The sequence below is a fragment of the Canis lupus genome, chromosome X (assembly GCF_011100685.1).
Source record: "Canis lupus familiaris isolate Mischka breed German Shepherd chromosome X, alternate assembly UU_Cfam_GSD_1.0, whole genome shotgun sequence".
In the NCBI taxonomy this organism is placed as follows: domain Eukaryota; kingdom Metazoa; phylum Chordata; class Mammalia; order Carnivora; family Canidae; genus Canis; species Canis lupus.
This window is the reverse complement of record NC_049260.1, coordinates 20,455,748-20,479,813: the sequence shown is the minus strand read 5'-3', so window position 1 is coordinate 20,479,813 and position 24,066 is coordinate 20,455,748. Positions and strand designations below refer to the sequence as shown.

General features: G+C 38.5%; 1 protein-coding gene across 2 annotated transcripts in view; it reads right to left on the bottom strand.

The window, feature by feature from the left end:
• POLA1 (DNA polymerase alpha 1, catalytic subunit) overlaps window positions 1-24,066 on the bottom strand; it is a 310,086-nt gene that overhangs the window by 141,529 nt on the left and 144,491 nt on the right. For both annotated transcript variants that reach the window (XR_005386198.1, XM_038587111.1), the window contains one exon: window positions 22,224-22,355. Coding sequence is in view for 1 of the 2 variants with exons in the window: in XM_038587111.1 (XP_038443039.1) it covers window positions 22,224-22,355 (132 nt within the window). In the remaining variant the exon portion in view is untranslated. The remainder of the gene's footprint in view (window positions 1-22,223; window positions 22,356-24,066) is intronic.

The window sequence follows — 24,066 nt, the reverse complement described above, 5'->3', positions numbered from 1 at the left end:
AAAGATCTTTCAAGATGCAGTGTTTTCGCCTGGGTGACCCGCAGACGACATGTTAGTTCTACAATTTATGACTTTTGGATTAAAGCTAGAAGAGGGGGGTGTCCTTCCAGACATGGAGAGCCCTTAATGATAGCACAGCTACAAAACTGCACAGTGATCAAGAGTTACTGAACTAAGAAAAACCTCGGCAAGTACTCCCTCAATTATTTCGGCCCTTGGGCATTTCGATGGGAAACTACTCATTGATATTATTCTTTTTCCAACACTCATTTTATAGAATATCAAGACAGAGTCAAATGTTGACTTACTATGGTAAATAGAGGGGAAAAAAGCCTGCTTTGATTTCCTTTCCTTTATTACCACCTTGGTTTTGTGTTTTAGAATGTCGATTATGTTTGAGAAGAGGGTGGAGGATGAGTGGGGGGGGGGGGCATGCTCATCCCTTCAATGAAGACAAAAGAAAGACTGCTATTTCATTCTGCTGTGTGGGCTACCCCCCACCTTAATTTTCCCAACATCAAATTCAACTGTGACTTTCCACAGGGTCCTGAAAAATGTATTATATTTTACTTGTTATTCTAAAAGAATTAGAAAGCAATTATAGGGAAAGGATAAAAATAGGGCAAAAATATTTTTGTGTTTTTAGACCAGCTAAAATTTTCAGAGTTGAAAATGATTAGAGAGGCAAACTGTTAGGTATTCAGAAGGAAAATGTGAATGTTTTCCCAAAGGCATTATTAACAATTAATAATCATTACACTGGTGCCTTGTTTACCTGACCTTGTGTAAATTCAGCAGCCTGGTAATTAGACCCATATTTTGCACATTTGTATATTTCCATGCATAGATTTGACTCATTCATTCATCCATTAAAATTTGCTTGACAGACGTAGATGAATAATCAAGCTACAATTTGTATTTACTGGATTATAGAAAATTGCCCAAACTGTTAAGTTCAAGGAAAGCGCATTCTTGTCTCTCTCTTGTGACTGATGTAAAAGCAATTACACATCAGAGGATTGCCCCAAAGCTCTCAGAAGAAGTGGCACTGCTTTTGCAATCTGGGGTCTTTAACGGTATCTTTTTTCTGAACATAGAGACTGTTTAAAGATTAACCCTAACAGAGGAAAGAAAATATCCCTGTGCAAGTAAGTTTATCATTTAACTCATTATGCTATAATTTCACATTAAAAAGCAATGTGCTAATCAACTTGTACATCCAAAACAAACAATAATGCAGCTTTATTCCACTATAGGCAGTGGAAGTTCTGAAGATGAGAAATAAGCAACTTTTGGGGGGACAGGTGTATGAACACTCCACTTCTACTCTGTTTAAAAAAAAAAACAAACATCAACAACAAAACCTGATCAACTCTCTCCCTACTAGCAATCAATGAGAAACAAAGCACCGTAGGATTTATTAATGTATTTTCATGCAAAGAAGCATAACACGTTTTAGTGTTACCTGCTCCCTCAATCTTGATAGCCAGCACTAGCCAAACATGCTGTCATGTGGAACTGTATTTTACACTACGGTATTTTGTTTTGCTTTTGCAGTCACTAACCGAACCATCGCTAATACACGTTTTCTGGTCCAAGGTACGGTACTTCTTTTACACAGCTGAAGATACAACAATTTTGCTGTCTTAAATCCATCTCTTCAAACTGCTTATTTTGATTGTCTACCATAGAAGAAAAGGAATGATTCCTGACTTTTTAAAAAAGTGTGTGTGTAACCAAGCATTATCAGATTTTTAAAACCTCTTACATCATAAATCAAACCTTAAGAAAATAAAGATGTAACTATGTATTTTATATAATCTTTGTTATGGACATTTAGCTCCACAGCTGAAAAAGAAATAAGGATTGCTTGGAATCTGTTTTCACAAACATTATGCTATCATTTGTGCAGTGCATAACGTGGCTTGAAGGAGATTCTCTGGATAGGCAACAATTAGACATTATAAGAACCTTACTTATCAATTCAACAGAGATCCCCCAAACTTCCAAAACATGCATCTGCTTCCTGTAACATTAACCAAAACCTACTTTGTTTCTTCCCTACAGTCCAAGTTTTCTTCCTATAAAAACAACAACGTGATGGATGTCAACCATTAACTTCTGTAATGATGGCCTGAAATCACCTGAAAGATCACCAAAGAACCAGGTAAAGCATTCGTTTAGAAAATGAGTTGTTCTTACGATCCATATATTTATCAACATACAAATGGGAATGCATATGCTACTAGTATGTGTGACTTCACATAAAGCTGAGTGCCTGCTGAGTCCATGGCATTGCAAGAGGTGCCCCAGGGGTCTCATATCAAGAAGACCTGGTCCTTGTAGTTTAATATGATAAAACAACTTTGAATTGAAAGCCTAACACAAAAGCTATTTCCCTCTCTGCTTCAACAGAAATAATGGGCAGGGAGAGTACTTCCATATGATCTTAAAATGGAGGGGACCACTGCCCTAGGAGTCTGATGGTACTCATACAAAGCTACTACCCAGTGTGTGCCTTTGGGTGGATTCCCTTTTCTTTTGGGTTTATTATCTGTTGGGTTGCTTGTCTTTTGCACTGTTCCAAGTAGTGCCAATTGCATTTCACTGTACCTGTTTAAAAAAAAAAGGAAAGGGGGAAGAGGGAATAGTACAAAAGTATAGCTGTTCTATCAATTATTAGTTATGATCTGACAAAAAATGTCATCTAAACTCATGTCCATTTCCTTGCTCTAGTTTATTCCTACAGAGTTGCTTTTACCACCTTCAGAATGGAAAGGAGACATGGCATTAACTACCGTCCAAAAATATTTAATTCTGTATCACAAATTCAAGTCATCTGTTAAATTTGAATATGATGAGCTTTTTGAGGCCCCCTCCAGAAGTTTAGATTTCACATTCTATCATCAGTCACTTCCCTACTGATTTTCCCTAACACGTACATTGCAAGCACCACTGAACATACAATGACCAATAAACACAACAATTCTCTAACAGGAAGCAAAAGCCACCTAGAACCCATTACTCTTCTTCAAGAGTATGTGTATGCTAGAGGTAGGAAAAGAGCACACAAAAGCACAAGTATACATACACGCAGTGCTAGGGGCTTCTCAAAAATGTACATCTGGATGTTAAGTTCTGCTGTTAAAAGGAAAAAGACATGAGCACCCAGTTGTTAAGAGAAGCTATGCAAACAGGAGTTTGAAAACCAGCTATGCTGCTAAGCCCATTTCCTGGTCATGGTCTGGCAGGAGTGGGGGGGGCAGGGGCAGGGGCAGGAAGGGTACTATCAGAGAAGAGGAAAGATCAACACCATACTTTTGGTTCAAGATGCCAGGACATTTTTAAGGTGAAAATATTGTCTGTGTGCATGTGTGTGTGTGTAATGCAAGAGTGACTTTAACTTTGGGAGATTACTAAGGTGCTTAAAATGTAAATAGTGAGAGATTCAAGATGACGTTCCAGGGGATCCCTGGGTGGCGCAGCGGTTTGGCGCCTGCCTTTGGCCCAGGGCGCGATCCTGGAGACACGGGATCGAATCCCATGTCGGGCTCCCGGCGCATGGAGCCTGCTTCTCCCTCTGCCTATGTCTCTGCCTCTCTCTCTTTCTCTGTGTGTGACTATCATAAATAAATAAAATTAAAAAAAAAAGATGACGTTCCAAAAAATACCATCCATTAAGCACAGTCATTATTAATAAAAAGTCAGAATTCGCTACTACATTAAACATTAAACACTGTACCCAAAGTCTTTCTGGAGTTTCCCAACGTCCCTCCTTTGTTCAAATCATCAAGTCCTGTGTCTGCCATGTCCCTGGCACTGTGCTCTGCTTTGGGGACATGAAGCAAAAGACAGCCCTACACAGCACAGTTGGAGTTCACAAGGAGCTCCCGGTCTGTGAGGAAGAGAGCTGCATAACTTGGCAGTAGGGGTGCACAAAGGGTTACAGAGCCCACCGGAGGGAGGAAGCTGTCCTTCCCAGGTAGCGGCTGGCACAGAGACCACGCCACTGAAGGTATAAAGAGAATTTCATGAAGTGGGCCAGTATGAGTGGTAGGGTATATTCCTAGGCAGAGGAGAGAGCAAGAGTGAAGGCAGGGAGGGAGGAAAGCATGTGGGATCTTTGGGGAACACGAAGTCGTCCTGCAAGGAGGGTGGAGGGCCTGTGGGAGACAGTGAGAATGGAGATGAGGGGGCAAAGGCTAGCCTGGGGACTAATCCAATACTAAAGAATTTGGTTTTCATCTGTAAGAAATGAGAATCCACTGAGGGTTAAGTTGAATGGTGATGTTACCAACCCTCTTCTGGAAAGGTAATCCTGGAAACACTGTGAAGAATGGACTAAAAAGGCAATGGGGCCAAAACAGGAAGATCAATTAGAAAGCTAAGTACAAGATAACTAAGAACTGAATTTGAGTAGTGGGAATGGAGGAATAGGCAACACACAACACCATGTCAGCCAACATGGGCAACCTGCAGGCTTCTCTTAGCATGAGTTGGGACATACTGGAGGACATCCCTCTGTGTACCTCACAAGATTACCACGAGACACAAATCAACAAAGGCTATGAAAGTGCTCTGAAAACTGCAAAGCATTGGGTCATGTACAATGTATATTTAAGTAATGAAATACTCTCATTTTAATCCTACCTCTGTTATCCGGTCCTACAAGGAGCACTAGCAAATATAGCCTAGGGACTGTCCCATTTATCTTACTGTAATTTAATTTTTGAAATAAAAATTGCATATATCTAAGGTGTACAGCATGATTTGATATACATAGTGAAATGATGACTATAGTCAAGCTAATTAACACATCTTCTCATATAGTTACCTTTTTGTGTGTGTGTGATGAGAACATCTGAAATCTACTTAGGAAATTTCCAGTTTCTGACATGGTATTATTAACTACTGCAATATGCCTTACATGAGATCTCTATGCTTGTTCACCCTATGTAACCAGACAGTATCCTTTAACTAACATCTCTGTCCTATTTTGATTTTTGGGTCCTGCTCATGAAGTGCTAGACCTGGGAAAAACTATCCACCTCCTACAGATGATGGCAAGTTGGGAGCTATTCAAAAAGAGACTATGGTGAGTCACAGTCACGACTGGGAGGGTGGTGACAGGACTGCATATCACAGATCCATTTTCAATTGTTGTCAAGAGCATAACTCCTAAAAAAAAAAAAAAAAAAAAAAAAAAAAGAGCATAACTCCTCAGCATATACAGGATCAGATGATGTCATGAAATCATTATATGGAAGATCTCCTAGAAGAGATACAGGGAAGATGACATTTCTATACACAAATACTCCTAAGCCTAGGTTTATACAATCATATCCACAACAGAGAAGAGATAAGGTTGAGCAATGCTAATTACCTACCATTTGTCAAGTGTCAGCAATATACCCGAAGACTTAACAAGGATGGTAAATTCTCATGAAAAATGTGGAAATATTAAAGATGCTATGGTGTTTTTTTTTTGCTTTAATAGAATTATTTGGGGATCACATTAGAACTTACTTTCTTTTAGAAATCTAACTCCCTTCTCATTTATAAGAACATATTTAACTTGATATAGGTGTGAAAGCATGTAGTTATTTTATTTTCACATCTTCATATATAAACTATGTATAGAAATCATACATGTCATAAGAATCATTTAGTTTATACAAGTCACACTTAAAATACTTCATGGTTGTTATTATGCTACATTAGAATTCACCAACATGTGTTTTTTGAAGAGTTTAGTAATCGCATGGGGAATTTCTAAAAGCACCAATGTCCTTGTGCACCCTCAGAAATTCTAACCTAATGTGCCAGAGTAGGCTAAACCATCAGGTACTCTTTTTAAAACTATACTCAGGTGATTCTAATGATCAATCAAGGCTGAAATCCACTGTCCTTGCCTAATACAGAGACAAGTATATAATAAAAAAGAAGTGGAATTGCCTGGCTGGCTTAGATGGAAGAGCATTCGATTTTTGATCTTGGAGTTGTAAGTCTGAGCCCCATGTTGGGTGTAGAGATTACATAAAAATAAATAAAATCTTTTTTTAAAAAAAGAAAAATGATGTGAAGAAAAATTCCAAACAGCATTCTCAGAAGGTTCTGTTTCAGCTTTAATAGAAAAATTTTAAATTTTTAAAAAACATTTACTTATTTATTTGAGGGGGAGGGAGAGGGGCAAAGGGAGAGAGAATCCTAAGCAGATTCCCCATTGAGTGCAGAGCCCAACGCAGGAACCAATCTCAAGACTCTGAGATCATGACCTGAGCTGAAATGGTCATGATCATTTCATGTGCCATCCAGGTGCCCTGATAATTTTAGAATTTTTAAATGGCTACAGCAACATTAAGATTTCTAAGATGCATGTACTTGATTCTCATATAGGACTTGAGTCTGTACTATCTATCCTCATTTACTAATAAGGAGTATATTAACATTCATTGCTTCATTTTTTTCTCCTTTAAGTAGCTTCATTGTTCTAATAAAAACAATACACACCACTTATGAAACCTTCAAAAAAACAAAAGCAATATAAAAAACAAAAATCACCTGAATTTTTCACCAGTCATGATTTTAGACATATGGTAATATGCTTCTAGAAATTTTTTTTTTAAATTTTTATTATTCATGATAGTCACACAGAGAGAGAGAGAGAGAGGCAGAGACATAGGCAGAGGGAGAAGCAGGCTCCATGCACCGGGAGCCTGACGTGGGATTCGATCCCGGGTTTCCAGGATCGTGCCCTGGGCCAGAGGCAGGCGCTAAACCGCTGCGCCACCCAGGGATCCCTGTGCTTCTAGAAATTTAAACACATGCATGCACACACATGAATTTCACATTAGTGACACTACAATTTATAAGCTCTGTTTAAAAACTCAGCATTATTATATAGCCAAATATTTGAGTCAAAATTACAGATTTATACCATAAATTTTAAGGACTGAATATTAACTATGTATTTATGTAGGCTATTTTTAACATTTTCATGGGCCCTCAGTATTCTTTTGAGAACCAAAAGGTCACCTATGATTCTTTGAACTACAGAAATATCAGAACAAAAAATTATATAACTGTATTTTTATATTCTAAGAAATACAATTGGAAAACAAAGGGCACCTGGGTGGCTCAGTGGTTGAGTGTTTGCCTTTGGTTCGGGTCATGATCCCAGGGTTTTGGGATCAAGTCCCACATCGGGCTCCCTGTGGGGAGCCTGCTTCTCTCTCTGTCTAGGTCTTTGCCTCTCTCTCTCTGTGTCTCTCATGAATAAATAAAATCTTAAAAAAAGGAAAACAAAATAAAAATGCTTTCCCCAAAATGAACTCCTTTGGTATAAATCCAACAAAGCATATATAGGATTTGTATCCTAAAAACTACAAAATGCTAAGGAAAGAAAAAAAGTTAAGATTTATATAATGTAGATACATACCATGTTCATGGATTGGAAGACTCAACATAATAAAGATGCCAATTCTCCCCAAAGTAATATACAGACTTAACATTTCTAGTAAAAATCCCAGCAGGAACTTTTGTTGATCCGGGCAAAACGACTCAAATTTTATGGAAAGCCAAAGTACTAGAAGAGCTAAAACATTTTTGAAAAAAATAAAATGGAGGAATTGCACTACATAAGACTTTCTATGAAACTGTAGTAATCAAGACTGGTGTTAGCAAAGGAATAAACAAAGAATACAAAAGCAATTAAATGTGGAGAAACAACAGTCTTTTCAGTAAGCAGTGCTGGAACAAGTGGACTTACATAGTCCAAAGAAAACAAAACAAAAACCTTGTCCTAAGCATCATCTTATAAAGAAATTAACTCAAAATAGATCACAGATCTAGATGTGAAATGAGTTCAGAGACATAAGACCAAAAAGCATGATCTATAAAAGAGGAAAATGATATACTGGACTTCATCAAAATTTAAGTTTTGTTCTGTGCACAATTAAAAGAATGAAGACAAGCTGGAGACTGGGATGAGTATTTGCAAATTACATATCCAACAAAGACCTCTATCTAGAATATATAAAAAACTCAAAATTTAACAGTTAGGAAATAAACAATCCAAATAAAAAATTGGGAAAAACTTGGACACTTCACTTAAAAGGATAAAAGAATGGCAAATAAACACATGAATGGGGGCTGCTGGTTGGGCGTCTGCTTTTGGCTTGGATCATAATCCCAGGTCCCAGGGTCCTGGGATCAAGCCCAGCAACTGGCTCCCCGCTTGGCGGGGAGTTTCCTTCTCCCTTTCCCTCTGCTGCTCCCTACCGCTTAAGCTCTCTCTTTCTGTCAAATAAATAAAATCTTTAAAAAAATAAACACACGAATGGGATGAAAGATGTAAGGATGAATGTAAAACCACTAACCATCAGGGAAACACAAATTAAAATCATGAGATACCACCCACACCTATTAGAATGGCTAAAATAAAAAATCCCAACAATACCAAGAGCTAGTGAGGATATGCAGAAAGTAGAACTCTCATATACTGTTTGTGGGAATGAAAAATGGTGCCACTCTGAAAAATAGTTTGATGGTATCTTTAAAGAGTAAATATACATTTAACATACTAGCCAGCAAGTCTGCTCCTAGGTATTTATGCTAGAAGAATGAAACACACACTGGGAACCTTTCCCCTAAGATCAGGAACAAGACAGGGATGTCCACTCTTACCACTGCTATTCAACATAGTGCTAGAAGTCCTAGCCTCAGCAATCAGACAACAAAAAGACATTAAAGGCATTCAAATTGGCAAAGAAGAAGTCAAACTCTCCCTCTTCACCGATGACATGATACTCTACATAGAAAACCCAAAAGCCTCCACCCCAAGATTCCTAGAACTCATACAGCAATTTGGCAGCGTGGCAGGATATAAAATCAATACCCAGAAATCAATGGCATTTCTATACACTAACAAGGGTACTGAAGAAAGAGAAATTAAGGAGTCAATCCCATTTACAGTTGCACCCAAAAGCATAAGATACCTAGGAATAAACCTAACCAAAGAGGTAAAGGATCTATACCCTAAAAACTATACAACACTTCTGAAAGAAATTGAGGAAGACACAAAGACACGGAAAAATATTCCATGCTCGTGGATTGGCAGAATTAATATTGTGAAAATGTCAATGTTACCCAGGGCAATTTACACGTTTAATACAATCCCTATCAAAATACCATGGACTTTCCTAAGAGAGTTAGAACAAATTATTTTAAGATTTGTGTGGAATCAGAAAAGACCCCGAATAGCCAGGGGAATTTTAAAAAAGAAAACCATAGCTGGGGGCATCACAATGCCAGATTTCAGGTTGTACTACAAAGCTGTGGTCATCAAAACAGTGTGGTACTGGCACAAAAACAGACACATAGATCAATGGAACAGAATAGAGAACCCAGAAGTGGACCCTCAACTTTACGGTCAACTAATATTCGATAAAGGAGGAAAGACTATCCACTGGAAGAAAGACAGTCTCTTCAATAAATGGTGCTGGGAAAATTGGACATCCACATGCAGAAGAATGAAACTAGACCACTCTCTTGCACCATACACAAAGATAAACTCAAAATGGAGGAAAGATCTAAATGTGAGACAAGATTCCATCAAAATCCTAGAGGAGAACACAGGCAACACCCTTTTTGAACTCGGCCACTGTAACTTCTTGCAAGATACATCCACGAAGGCAAAAGAAACAAAAGCAAAAATGAACTATTGGGACTTCATCAAGATAAGAAGCTTTTGCACAGCAAAGGATACAGTCAACAAAACTAAAAGACAACCTACAGAATGGGAGAATAGTTGCAAATGACATATCAGATAAAGGGCTAGTTTCCAAGATCTATAAAGAACTTATTAAACTCAACCGCAAAGAAACAAACAATCCAATCATGAGATGGGCAAAAGACATGAACAGAAATCTCACAGAGGAAGACATAGACATGGCCAACACGCACATGAGAAAATGCTCTGCATCACTTGCCATCAGGGAAATACAAATCAAAACCACCATGAGATACCACCTCACACCAGTGAGAATGGGGAAAATTAACAACACAGGAAACAACAACTGTTGGAGAGGATGTGGAGAAAGGGGAACCCTCTTGCACTGTTGGTGGGAATGTGAACTGGTGCAGCCGCTCTGGAAAACTGTGTGGAGGTTCCTCAAAGAGTTAAAAATAGATCTGCCCTACGACCCAGCAATTGCACTGCTGGGGATTTACCCCAAAGATACAGATGCAATGAAACGCTGGGACACCTGCACCCCGATGTTTATAGCAGCAGTGTCCACAATAGCCAAACTGTGGAAGGAGCCTCGGTGTCCATCGAAAGATGAATGGATAAAGATGTGGTTTATGTATACAGTGGAATATTACTCAGCCATTAGAAATGACAAATACCCACCATTTGCTTCAAGGTGGATGGAACTGGAGGGTATTATGCTGAGTGAAATAAGTCAATCGGAGAAGGACAAACATTTTATGGTCTCATTCATTTGGGGAATATAAATAATAGTGAAAGGGAATAGAAGGGAAGGGAGAAGAAATGGGTAGGAAATATCAGAAAGGGAGACAGAACATGAAGACTCCTAACTCTGGGAAACGAACTAGGGGTGGTGGAAGGGAAGGAGGGCGGGGCGTGGGGGTGAATGGGTGACGGGCACTGAGGGGGGTACTTGACGGGATGAGCACTGGGTGTTATTCTGTATGTTGGTAAATTGAACACCAATAAAAAATAAATTTATTATTAAAAAAATAAAAAAACAAAAAAAGAATGAAACACTCACACAAACCCTATACACAAATGTTTATAGCAGCTGCACTCCTAATTGCCAAAAACTAGAAACACCTTTCAATGGATAAGTGGATTAAACAAACTGATACACACAGTGGCCTAATCTTCAGCAATAAAAGGAACAAGCCAAGTGAAAGATGAGTCTTGAAGGCTGTGTATCAGAGGATTCCCAACTCTAAGATCTTGAAAAGACAGAGCTATCGCAATGACAACAGTTATGTAGCTACCAGAGTTAGGGGTGGGAAGAAAGGTGACTAGAAAAGGATAGGAAGAGACAGTTTTGGAGAGCAATGGAATTATTCTGTATCCTGATTGTGGTGATGGTTACGTGAATCTATACAATATGCTAGTATTTGTAAAATGACAAAGTCTGCTATAGACATAGGTACATTAAAATGGATGCATAGGGATCCCTGGGTGGCGCAGCGGTTTAGCGCCTGCCTTTGGCCCAGGGCGCGATCCTGGAGACCCGGGATCGAGTCGGGCTCCCGGTGCATGGAGCCTGCTTCTCCCTCTGTCTGTGTCTCTGCCTCTCTCTCTCTCTCTCTCTGTGACTATCATAAAAAAAAATAAAAAAATAAAAAATAAAATGGATGCATATTTGAATACAGAAAGGTTAAATGATCGTTTTCAGTGGCTCAACACCTAGCTCTGGTTTCTAGAAAGCTGGAACAGTGAGCATAATTACTTGCATGCTGGAACTGCTGCTCATGCTCTCTTCATGATCCAATACAAGAAAGTAATGGATTAAAGATATCACTTTGTTTTCTTTCTCGAATCCTCATTGCTAAATTTTGTCTTGTGACAAAGTTCCAACAGAAATGTCAGAATTTTTCTTCAATGTTCTTTGTGGGAGTTGCCCTTAGAATTTCATTTTATATTTACAGATCAAGTACCTACCCACTCCTAGCTAAGCAAAGAAACACAGGTTACAAAATTTCATTTTGCACATCTCTGAGAATGGCAGCACATTCACTATGGTGGCGACACATTCTCAGATGGAAGATAAGGTCAGAAAATATGATACTTTGCAACCAAAAGTGGTACCAATCAAAACAAGACAGATGAGGTCAACCATCCAAATGAACCAATTTTAAAAGTGTAACTCAAAGAAGTAGCACCCCTTATAGGAAGGGGTGTGGGTGATGGAAGTGTTCTATACCTCGATAGTGGAAGCAGTTCCACGACTTTGCATTTGTCAACACTCGGAACTATATATATATGCTGAAGAGTGAATTCTATTCTATGTAAATTCAAAAATAAATTTTCAAAATGAACACTACTCATCCAAAAAAGTAATATATGTTCATTGTTGAATACTTAGAAAAAAGAAATGATAGTGCTTTATACCATATACCATTCAAGATAACAGGTTTTTAAGTACTAGGGCTCAAGAAGTTTATTGGTATGGTTTCAGATTCCACATTGAAAACAACCTTTAAGAAACTACCACATTACAAGTTTGGTGTAGGGACAAAAAATACCCACTATTTATGGAAAAGGCTGCTAAAATACCTCTACCGTTTCCAACTACATACCTGTGTTAAGCCAAATTTTCTTCATAGGCTTCCAACAAAGTAACATTATTGTAATAGACTGGATGCAAAAGCAGATACCAGAATCCAGCTGACTTCTAGGCCACATATTGAAGAGCTTTGCAAAATGTAAAACAATGCTACTGTTTTTAGTAAATTATTTTGCTTTATAATATAGTTATTTTTTTAAATTTTTATTTATTTATGATAGTCACACACACACAGAGAGAGAGAGAGAGGCAGAGACACAGGCAGAGGGAGAAGCAGGCTCCATGCACCAGGAGCCCGATGTGGGATTCGATCCCAGGTCTCCAGGATCGCGCCCTGGGCCAAAGGCAGGCGCCAAACCGCTGCACCACCCAGGGATCCCCAATATAGTTATTTTTCATAAATGTTGTTATACAGTAGGTTCACTGTTATTTATAGATGAGATAATACTTGGTAAATGTGTCAGTTTTAATGTAAATCTAGTAAATATGAATACACAAAACCCACATAAATGAAAATTCTTTGGCATCCTCAGAAATTTAAGAGTGTAGAGGGTTCCACACACCGAAAGGTTTGAAAACGATTGTGCTACATCACCACATACACTCATCAGTATGAGAATCCAATGTGCCATGAAATTTTAAGCAGGCCTTTCTTGAATCTAGGTTCTCCTTTGGTCTTTCTTTCCTGATCAATGCCTAAAAGGGAGTGACTCTTGAACATCACTAGATGTAAAAGCTGTAGATGAGAGAAGTTATCCTCCAAGGACTAGCTGTGAGTTCATCCACATGGTTTCTAAATCCTTAGTATACATATGGAGAGAAATCCTGGGCACTTTTCGTTATTTTCCTGGCATGATTCTTGGACATTCTTTTCTGGTGGATGGAGACTGATGGCCTACTACTCTGGCCAAGAGTTCCTGAGAGCTGAGCTAGCAAATCATCTAGGTTTCTTGAAGCATGAAGAGTTTCTCAAACAGCCAAGGAGCCTGAGTACCTATGCAGTGTGAATAGGGCCAGGGACCTTTCAGCAAACAAGCAGAATAATGTACTCCACAAAACCACCCACCCTAAGAGTTATAATATGCTGCAGGAGAGTAAAAGAAAATTTGAAAAGAAGGAAATGTCAAGAGTCAGATGAATTTTGAACAGGACAAAACAAACCAACACCAATTAATTAGAAAATACCAGTGTTCAAATCTTTATTAATAGTATTTTTCAGAATCCAGGCTTTGAGAATTTTCTATGATATTTCTGAAAGGCAGCTAAATTAACTCCCTCCTGAATAGTTATATGGTTATCACTTTTAACACAAGACTAAGCCAGACTGCCTGATCTGGAAATTTGTATCTTTAAACTATCCATAAAGGGCCCATTTGCACATGTGAACCGTAACGTACACTTTCTAGGCGGACCAAACAAGAGAGACAGCCATGGTCTGAGGTGCTCTCCTCCCTCTCTCGTTTACATGTGCAGCAGAGAACAGGGAGTTGTTTTGCTCCTGGAGGTCCAAAAGGTCAACGGTGTGAAAATCTCACTTTTGAAAGGTTAAATGAAATCTGTTCTGGTTCAATTTCTTACTCTACTACAAGACAGTAGCTCGAGATGACTGGAGTTAGACCTCAAGTTGAGTTTTTCCTAAATACACAAGGTTAGAGAAATCACACTGAAGAAAGGAATTCTACTGTTTTGGCACAAGCAGTTTGCTGTTTTTCCCTGCTTGTTTTCAGGTATTTGACAACTCCTATGGCATTTCCTCAGCATTTCAAAAAACCTCCAATTTTCCCTTCAGAGGAGGCGAACTGTATCAGAAGTTGCTGAAATCCCAGGCTTCCCTTCAGCTGCTGGGCTAGCTCTTTGCTGGCGGGCTATAATCAGCTTTCTGGACTTCTGCTCCAGTCAGCCTTGCAGCCTGGCCTACCTGGCCATGCTAATGCCTGGGGCCTGTGTGGCCTCCTACTGAAAGGGTGACTGCAGTGAAGATGGCGAGCAAGCTGTTACTCATGAATGGATGGCTTACCATATACGATGGGCAGAATTCTGGATTAGAGTTCCCAAATAGAGTCACAGGCCTGATGCTATTTGTGACCTGAGAGAGTCACCTGATAGCATCAATCTCACTGAATATTGTGAATCCATTCAATAGTGTTTTGCTGAGCATCTATCAGGTTAGGCACAATACTGGGTGTTGGGCCTCAAAGATGTCAAGGCCCAGCATCCTTTCCTTGCTTTTAGTCACTTCCTCAAACTGCCCTTCTTCATGTCCTTTCTTAAGGCTGACTTCAGGACCCAATTCACCAACACTGAAAAAGGAATTCCCACACAGGTAAACCATAGTGAGGGCCAAGAAGCATCAAGGTACAGAATCGTTCTCACCGGATGGGAGAGGGAGAGCAGGGAGATGACGAAAGCTTCTAGATGGACACCTCAGAAGGATGGGCAGGGAGGCCCCAGCCCAGATCTCACTCTCTGGGAGTTCTGACCACACACTGGAACCCAGTGGAGCCTTGTTCATCCACCATATCTCAGAGTGGAGTAACAAGTGTTAATAGTGCTTACTCCAGGAGCTTTCTAAGCATTTTTTTAAAAGATTTTATTTATTTATTCATGAGAAATACAGAAAGAGAAGCAGAGCCATAGGCAGAGGGAGAGGCAGATTCCCTGCAGGGAGCCCGATGAGGGACTCAATCCCCGGACCCTTGGGATCACACCCTGAGCCGAAGGCAGATGCTCAACTGCTAAGCCACCCAGGTGTCCCTTTCTAAGCACTTTAAATGCATTATCACAGACAGTCCTCACTATGACCTTATCAGCAGGTAGCATGACTATCATCACTTCATAAGCTAACTGTGGCCTGGGGAAGTCCAGTAACTAGCCCAAGTTACAGAATAGTCAAATGAGTACAAAGGAACTCTGACCTAGCTGTCTAAAGTACAAACTTCACAGTCTATTGTTAGGCTAGCAGGGGATAGTGTGAAAACTGACAGAACCACATGCTAATAAGCCTTCAGAACCTAAGGAAAGGACAGGAAAGGGCCATGGCTATAACTGCCTCTACTTCTGCCAAAGAACTCAGGAGGGAAAATATGCAAAGGCAGGGAAGGACATGGGCATGGGAGAGGCTGTGGCCCGAGCTCATACTGTGCAGGCAGCTTCAGGGTCAGTCCTTAATAGACAACATTGTTCCCAGCAGTCAGAACATCTCAGAATTTAGTGTGGGTCCCTTGTTAGTTCCTCTAGATGATGCTCTGGTTCTGAGCCTTCCCAAACAGGGTCCATGCCATAAGGTTAAGATGAAATGAAATCAAAGATAAAGAGGTACTGTGATAACTATGGAGTACAAGTTAAGGGCTATTCTACGAAAAATTAAAGTCAGGTGGCATATAAGGCTATATCTGATCCAATTTACTTATTAGAACTCCTTCATAATAGATAATATTCATACCATGATAAGCTGCTTTTGGCATGTTTTAGGGGACTATATTTGACCAGTTATTCACTCAGATTTGTACAATAATAAATTTACTTACAATGACATTCTACTCCAATCATCACCAAATCCCATTTCTTTAATTTTTCTGTGAGAACACAGCATGCATAGTAGCGCAATGTTTACCTGACTCAAAATCAGCATGCTTCATATTCATACCTGAGAAAAATGAGCCATTCACTAATAAAAGCACACCAATAAAAGCCACCAACGGGCCTAGATATTAGAATACCACATTTAAAAAATGCAATGGATGTCCATGATGTAAATTTATGCTTGGCTTCCTTGTCAAATGGTGTGGAGCAAAAAGAAAAATTCTCATTATGTTCTTTTTGTTTCGTTGTAATGAGATTTAGGATGAGTTCTCTGGATTCCTACAGAAATGATCCTTCTTCGAGCACTGCTGGGCAGCGTGGATTGTGCTGCCTGTGATGCTGAATGAATGGGGTGGAGATCTGCTTCTTTGCATGCCTTCTGTACCACTTATAATTATGCTGTTAAGAGTCTTTACAAAAAAGAAACCCAATTTAATCTTTTTAAATGTTCTAAATATAAATGCAGAGGCAAGGAAATAAACAATAATTCCAATAGTGCCGAGAGTTTAAACTATTCAAACTAATGTACCTGTGACACTACTGCATATTGCAAGCTCTAACCTAAAAAACTATCAGCTCGCATCACCACAGGTAAGAAATGAGAAATTTTGAGGGTTATTGAACACCAGATCTTTGCAGCAGACCAGGAGAGAGTTACTGAACATCACTGCATGGCTCTACAACCCTCAGATCCACCTGCACAATACAGCCCTGTCATGACATACTGCCACACGTAAAAAGGGAAAGGCAATAGTAATGAGAGTAGTTCTGTTGGTGATTTACATGGGGGAGGGTGGGTGGGAATGGTGGGGGCAGGAAGGGAGCTGTTTCCTCTTTCATTTCTCAGATTTATTAATTAATCAAGTTCTGTGTATTCCTCAAGAAATGCTCTTCCATCAAGCACAGCTGGACACCATGGATTCTGTTGTCTGTGTATTTTGGTGGAGCAAATATTTTAAACAATATTTCACCAAGCCTCTCTTGCACTTTCTTTTTTTTCCCTTGCACTTTCAATAAAAGATACCTCCAATTCAATCTCTGCCTTAACATTATTTTTGATGGTTGTCCTTAGTTTTGTTTTCAAGGAATGCATATCCATTCCAAAATTAACAGGCTTTTACTTATTTGCCAAGATTAAAACAAAAAACAAGTTTAACATGGATTCTTCACATACTACAAAACATCCCACTCTACTTCCCAGATGTGTGCCATCTTCCAGATGGACTCACAGCCACCACGCTGAGGCTCAGCATCACTGGTCAATTGTTCCCTTCTTCACTAGGTGCTTGTATATGTGAGCCTAATAAAGTCTCTGCATCATGAGGCAGCTGACATTGGACGTCATTTTTTGAATTCCTCAAAAAAGTGGGTCCAAAAGAGATTTTTTAAATGTAGCTTATGCCACAATTAATATTTTAAGGAGTAAAAGAGAAAGACCAGGGAAAGAGCTGGAATGAGAAAAGTAGTACAGTGAGCATCCACTTTGTATCATTAGGGAGAGACTGGGATCAGGACAAGGAGTACTTTACTGCACAATGTGATTTTGAACCATGATAAAAATATTTCTGGTCAGTGCCTCTTTGCCTGATACAATGTTTGGGGGAGAAAACAAATTAGAGCTATGAAGTTGGAGCTCAGCATATCATAAAATCAACAGTAATCGGGGACTTAACATATGGAAGGCAGAGTAACAAAAGGCTCCGTCACTGCCTTCATGACCTTAAAATTCTGTGGGATTTTGTGCTACCTGAGAATCCTGTATACTACTGATAAACCTTCTGCCAGTATGACAGGAGTGTAAGAAAGAATTTAAAGAAAACATATAAAAAAATAAAGAAAACATATGATAGTGTAACCTTCATTTGTTGGTTCCTTTGGTTACTAACCATTAAAATATACACACTACAGAGAGCAACAGGCTGCGGCAGAGATCACAGATGAGCCACAGAAGAAAGCACAGCCCCTGTCCTCAGAAAGCTTATTTTAGTAAAATTCTGAAATTGTATAATCAATAGCAAATTTCCAAGAGATTCAACCATCACTTTCTGGTCCAAGAAACTAATGGACACTTATCATATGCATGACACTGAGTTAAGTATTCTAGATGGAGGGTCAGCAACGTGAAGTGCTGGAGATAAGTAATGCTCCTTTACAAGTGGCTTGAAAGACTCCAACACTCGTGAGGGATATATTTTGTCACAGCAGAACTCTAAAACCTGCATAAGCCATCAGTGAGAATTTAGGAGTATATTTCCGTTGACTATCCAGCCTTAGAACCAAATGGCTACGTATTAAAATGAAGATTCACTGTATATTATAACTAACAGTACTTGAGAGGAAAGTAAATGACCCACTAAACCCCTCCCAGGTACCAAGAGGGGTCTGATTTTCCATTTATCAGCAAGTCTTTGGGGTAGACAGCAACTCAATCTCAGACTCGGTGGCTGCTTCGTGGACGGCTGAGGGGAACACTTCAAAAATGAACCAGCTAAACAAACTTCCCAGCAGCACTTGACAGAGCTACACCTATTCTTCCCATTTCCAAAGCAGTGGAGAATTAATTACCAGTTCTATGGATCTATTGTAAGTATAATAGACTAAAGAGCTATCACAGACACATTTATTGTAAAAGCACAATCCCAAGAGTGTCTAGTGGAGGGCCAAAACGATTAACACAAATGCTTTGTCAGATCAAAGATAAAACCTGCACCGCCCAATTGAGGAATGAATTAGAACAGTGGGTTATCTTTCAAATTAACCAGGGCAGTTAGTGAGGAAAATTTCATGAAAGTGTAATTCTTAGCCTTTGTGAATCCACACAGCAGGCATTCTGCCAGCTGACAAGATGATGAAATTTTCATGCTTAAAAAAAGCCCTCTTCATTTCCCAATTTAGATTAGCTAGTGTTTCTCTCTTTTTGTGTGTGTGTGCGTGCGTGTGTGTCTATTTGCTCTTCTGGAACAGAATTTAAGGGGAAAAGAAACACATATCAATTTTTCACTGTAAAATTGAGTCTTTCAAAAACATCCTTCAAAGCTTAGAGATACAGTCTTTACATGGCCTTTTTATGATTTTCAAAAAATACCAGTTCAATTTCAACTTTGTGTAGAGGAACCAACAAGGACCAGGGCACAAAATGAACTTTGAATTAGAGCTTTCTTTGATACCTCCAAGTCTTTCAATGCTCCCATCAAGTCTTGGGATAAAGTATTAGACTATTTTCCTCCTAAAGCAATTAATATACTAAATTTTCTTGCTCGATGCTTTCTGTATTTCTATGTACACTGAAATGTAAATGTTCTAAGAAATGAGAATTCAAGGGATACGATCACTCCTATATGGTGAGAGAGAGAAATTGTCTCCTATGGAAGGAGCCAATATAAAAATATATGATACAGATTATCAGATATGCAAAATTTTTAATGTTTGTTACATCACATTTCTTCGATCTGCACTATTTATTCATGACAGAAACTAACAGGATATATGATGTATTTTTTTGAAAAGTGGTTCAGAACCATATTGTGTTAGGCTAAACTTCTGTCCCTTTGTTCTTGACACCCCGATTTCTTGGTGATCTAGAACTATGTTCCTTGGCAGGTGATAGTGTTTGGTCAAGTACCATACTCCTCCACTGTCTTCTTCAAGGTCCTTCCCTAAATAGATGCCTTCCTTTCTTAAGGTAGGCTCTACTTCCTCTGCAGTGATAGTTAAGACAAAAATGAAACACAACATTGACTCTTGCTTTCAGTCCAGGGACAACTTTTATGCCCAGTACTGTCTAAATTGTGAAATGAGAATAAATTCTTTGGGTCATTTCAGAAAACAGTCATTTTACCTCAGTACTTATTATCAATATCTTTGTCTTCAGGACAGTTGGTGTATTAATCTCTAGCTGGATTGCCATTGCTACAGTATATCACACTGAACTTACGGTCATCACTATCACTTGATGCAGAATAACAAAAGAAAACTCTAATGCCACGTCCCTCTACCAGCAAAAGTTCCTTTAAATCTGGGGACAGGAGAAAAGAGAAGAGTCTACCAGTGAAGTAGAATGTAGAGGCGTTTGAGCATTCTGTATAAAAGCTCTCATCTTGAGAATTTTAGAGATTAGTTCACTATGGGGCCATAGAACAAATAAATGGATTTCTTTTGCTCCCATCCAATTATATATGACTAAGATAAGCAAGCAGAGAAATAAGTTCCTAATTTTGAGGAGAGTCATATCAAGCTTCAAACTTCAGGAGTGGTATTTGGGCACTTTAATAAGAAATCCTATAGAAAAATCAATCCAGTGCACACTTAACTAGAGGAAAACTGTTATCTGCTGTTGAGATACCTGGTAGAAAAGACAATTAAAGCAAATACAACGGAAACCTTGTGTTAAATGTCTAGCTGCCTAAAAGTAGGTTATTTAGCTTGAAAAATACTCATACCACCCCCCCACATATAATTCAGTTAGAAATCAATCTTTCAGTTAGAACATATTTCTAACTATACAGAAGATCCCTTTTCTGCCTATTCTCAACTTAGTCATAACAGATTGTCCTTTCTTATAGAAGGAAAAGATGAGTTTCCTCTAGTATTAACATTTCCATGGTAAAGATTTTGATAGACTAAACACTGAGAGAAAACTCAGAATTCTTCCCAAGAGTCAAGAATCATGCTCTGCTCAACGAGGTCTGTAAATGAGGAGCTAAATAGTTTTGATTTGGGCTCTTCATGCTAAATAAAGGCCTAACATTATATGTGCTGAACATTTCATCTACTGTGCAATGTGAACCCACAGATAACCTTTATTCTGATCTAACTGTTCATTAAGTGTAGCAGAGGATTATTCACTAAAATACTTCAGATTTCTCAAAATGTAGTCATAGTTATTATTTCTAAAATACCTTCAGACAAATCTACTTGGGTGTTTTTGACAAATACAAATTATCCTACTCCAAAATCACAATAAACTCTATGCTTCTACTCTTCATCCTAATAATCTAATAATTGATTTTCATTTCATGAGGTCGATTTTTAAAAAAAATTTTTTAAAGATTTTATTTATTATTCATGAGACAGAGACAGAGACAGAGAGAGAGAGAATGAGAGAGAGAGAGAGGCAGAGACACAGGCAGAGGGAGAAGCAGGCTCCATGCAGGGAGTCCGATGTGGGACTTGATCCCACGACTCCAGGATCACGCCCTGGGTCGAAGGCAGGCCTAAACCGCTGAGCCACCCAGGGATCCCTGAGGTCGATTTTTAAAGAAGAAAATGCTGTAGTAAATGTTAACTAATATAAGTAGATATTAAAGGATGACACCGATCAAAGTCATGGGTGTTACCCAATAGAATCTGAGCTTTTGGAAATGCTTTGCCAATGTAGCTTCTTTAAATAAGTTACACTGAGCTTTTATGTAATAGGAATTTTGTTTAGATGACAAATGACATAAACACTAAGAAAAATCAAATGAGAAGCATGTGGTTTCTTCAATTTTAAGTTTTGAGAAAAAAAAAACCCCTCATCCCTATATGTTAAAACCAAAATAAATGCTTTGAAAAAAGGCCTTCTTTCTAATGCAGACTGCTCACTCACTTTTCTAACATTTTTAGTATATACTTATAAAAATTAGGCAGTCTCTTTAAAATGCCAGACAAATTGCATTGCATTTAAAGTTAAAAAACGCTTATGGGAGCCTGAGTGGTGCAATCGGTTATGCGTCCAACTGGCTCAGGTCTTGATATTGAGCCCTGTGTCAGGCTCTGGGCTTTTGTGTGTGTGTGTGTGTGTGTCTCTCTCCACTGCTTGATATTCTCTCTCTGTTTCCCTCTGCCCCTCCCACTTTTATTCTCTCTCTCAAAATAAATAAATAAATCTTTAAAAAATGTTTATTTTCATTTCCTTGGACAACACAACCAAGTAATGGTTTAGATTACCACAAAAAGTCTTAACCTGTGGGCAGTTATTAAAATCACCACACATGATGTTATGACTCTACTTGCCAAAGACAGGCAATATTGATTTTTTTCTCCTCTGGTCAAAGATCTGAGTGACCACTTAATTTAGTCTTACTCAGGTAACAATAAACTAAAATATTTCCTGATTATATTCTCATTTTTCTTTAAAGCAAAAATTCAGTATTTAAAATACTGCTCATTTAATGAAAGAGATATCCAATAGAAAATAAAATGCCTTTCCTGCAAAGTCTTCTAAGAATTTTAGTTTCATAAAAACCAGGAATACAAAACCATACTGTTTTATTTTAGAACAAGAACCAAACCTAAGTAAGCCCCATATGTAAGAAACTCATCGTGGATACTTACTTCATAGTATTTTTTAATGCAACGTCTAATGTCCATGATCAATTTGTTGCTCAGCTGTACCACAGAGGTCAAAGGTGAAGCCTTACAATCAATGTTGCTGCAGCGATACAAGCTGGGCTCCACATCAGTTCCCTACAGAAGCCAGAACAGACAAATACACAAAGGGTTACTGCAAGGCTAGCAAAGGTTTTTTTGTGCTTAAAAACTAACATGCTCTCCTGGTGTGCAATATTCTTAATTCGTTTCATTATTGAGTTTTTAACCCTATTTTTTCAACTACTGTCCTCTCGAGGATCCCCTTAGTCACACGAACCTCCTGCCTCTTGGCCATCATAAAATGGAATACAAGTCGAAGGGAAAACCCTGAAATCACTTCTGTTTTTACATCCAATATATGACAGACCTTAGGGATGAAATAATTTTCCCTCTAAAAATACCAGTGAAGTCACACCATTGGAAATAAACATTCTTCTCAGAGATATTGATCAGAGTTTTAAAATTGTACTTACTCATTCCAAACTTGAAGACAGAGCAAGCGTACTAATGACATTACTTTCCTTTCATATTGGCAACTTAATTTTAAGATGAAGCCTAAAAATTAAGTACTACACCAGAAAGCAATCACTTATTGTCCCCTTAGAAAATCTAAAATTTCTGTAATTCTCCCTCTCCACTACCCCCTCAAATGAAAATTATTTGGGGGAAGGGAAGGCAAGAAGAGTAGAAATTTGAAAGAATTAACTATTAGTGGGCGGGGGGAAAAAAAAACCTCTTGTTTTGTTTTGTTTTAAACAAAAACAAAACAAAGCAAATAGAATATATAGGAAAATTGTTGGGGTTTCTGGAGCATTTGTTTTCCTTCTTGATACTTAAACATCTTGGTTTCCTGCTCCAATCTGGTACATAACCCTACCCGCCACACTAAGCAATTCCAGGTGGAAGAGATTTTAGAGCTTGACATCGGCTCTTCCACAGTTAGCCCATCTGCAAGTCGTCAAGCCTCCATGCAATTAACTATCTTATTTACAGCTGTAATGAAGCAAAACTCAAGGATTTAGCAAGTACTGCTGATCTGTGTCTGCCTCTTCCTTGCACTTGCTTCCAAAGACTGCTTTGTTTTGATTCAAAAAAATGCAAAACATCTGCTGTTTGTCCAAATTAACTTAAAATAATTACTTTTAATTTAGATAAAGGATGTATTTCCTTTCAGTTTCAAGGTTTTACACAGTTCTGCTGCCTACTCATTTGCCAATGGCTAGTACATGTATAACACTGCAGTTGAATCAAGTAAATTGGCTAAGTTTCAAGTTCTGATCCAAGGTCAATGATACATTTTTTTGGCAGTACTTCTTGAGAGGAATGTCTCCCTGTGACTTTTTTAATGTCTGACATGCAAAGACAGCAGAAAAGATAATCAGAGTACCTTAGTCAAAAAGGAGGCAAGTGGGATGTGTAAAGATAAACAAAAACTTTCCAAAAACACTTAGTTCCCATTAACTTGATTTAAGATAAAGGCAAATATTGCTCTAAGTCTTGATAAATTGGAGCTGGGAGTGGGGAAATACAAGTTACTAATTAAGGAATTACAATAAAAAAATACTTTAAGATACTTTAGAATTTTTAAGAGATTCCATTTAAAAACCAAGGCCAAATAACCACTCTAGGAAGCCAAAAACAATATGCAAGCACCATATACTAAGAGTTTTCTAGCAGAAATAAAGTCGCAAAGGCAGAATTCATACGATGCTAAAATTCTTTAAACACATGAAAGCAACATTTTCCTCCCTTTCCATACATACAGTGGGAAGGAAAGGCCTCTACAGTAGTTGGTTAACAAAATGAA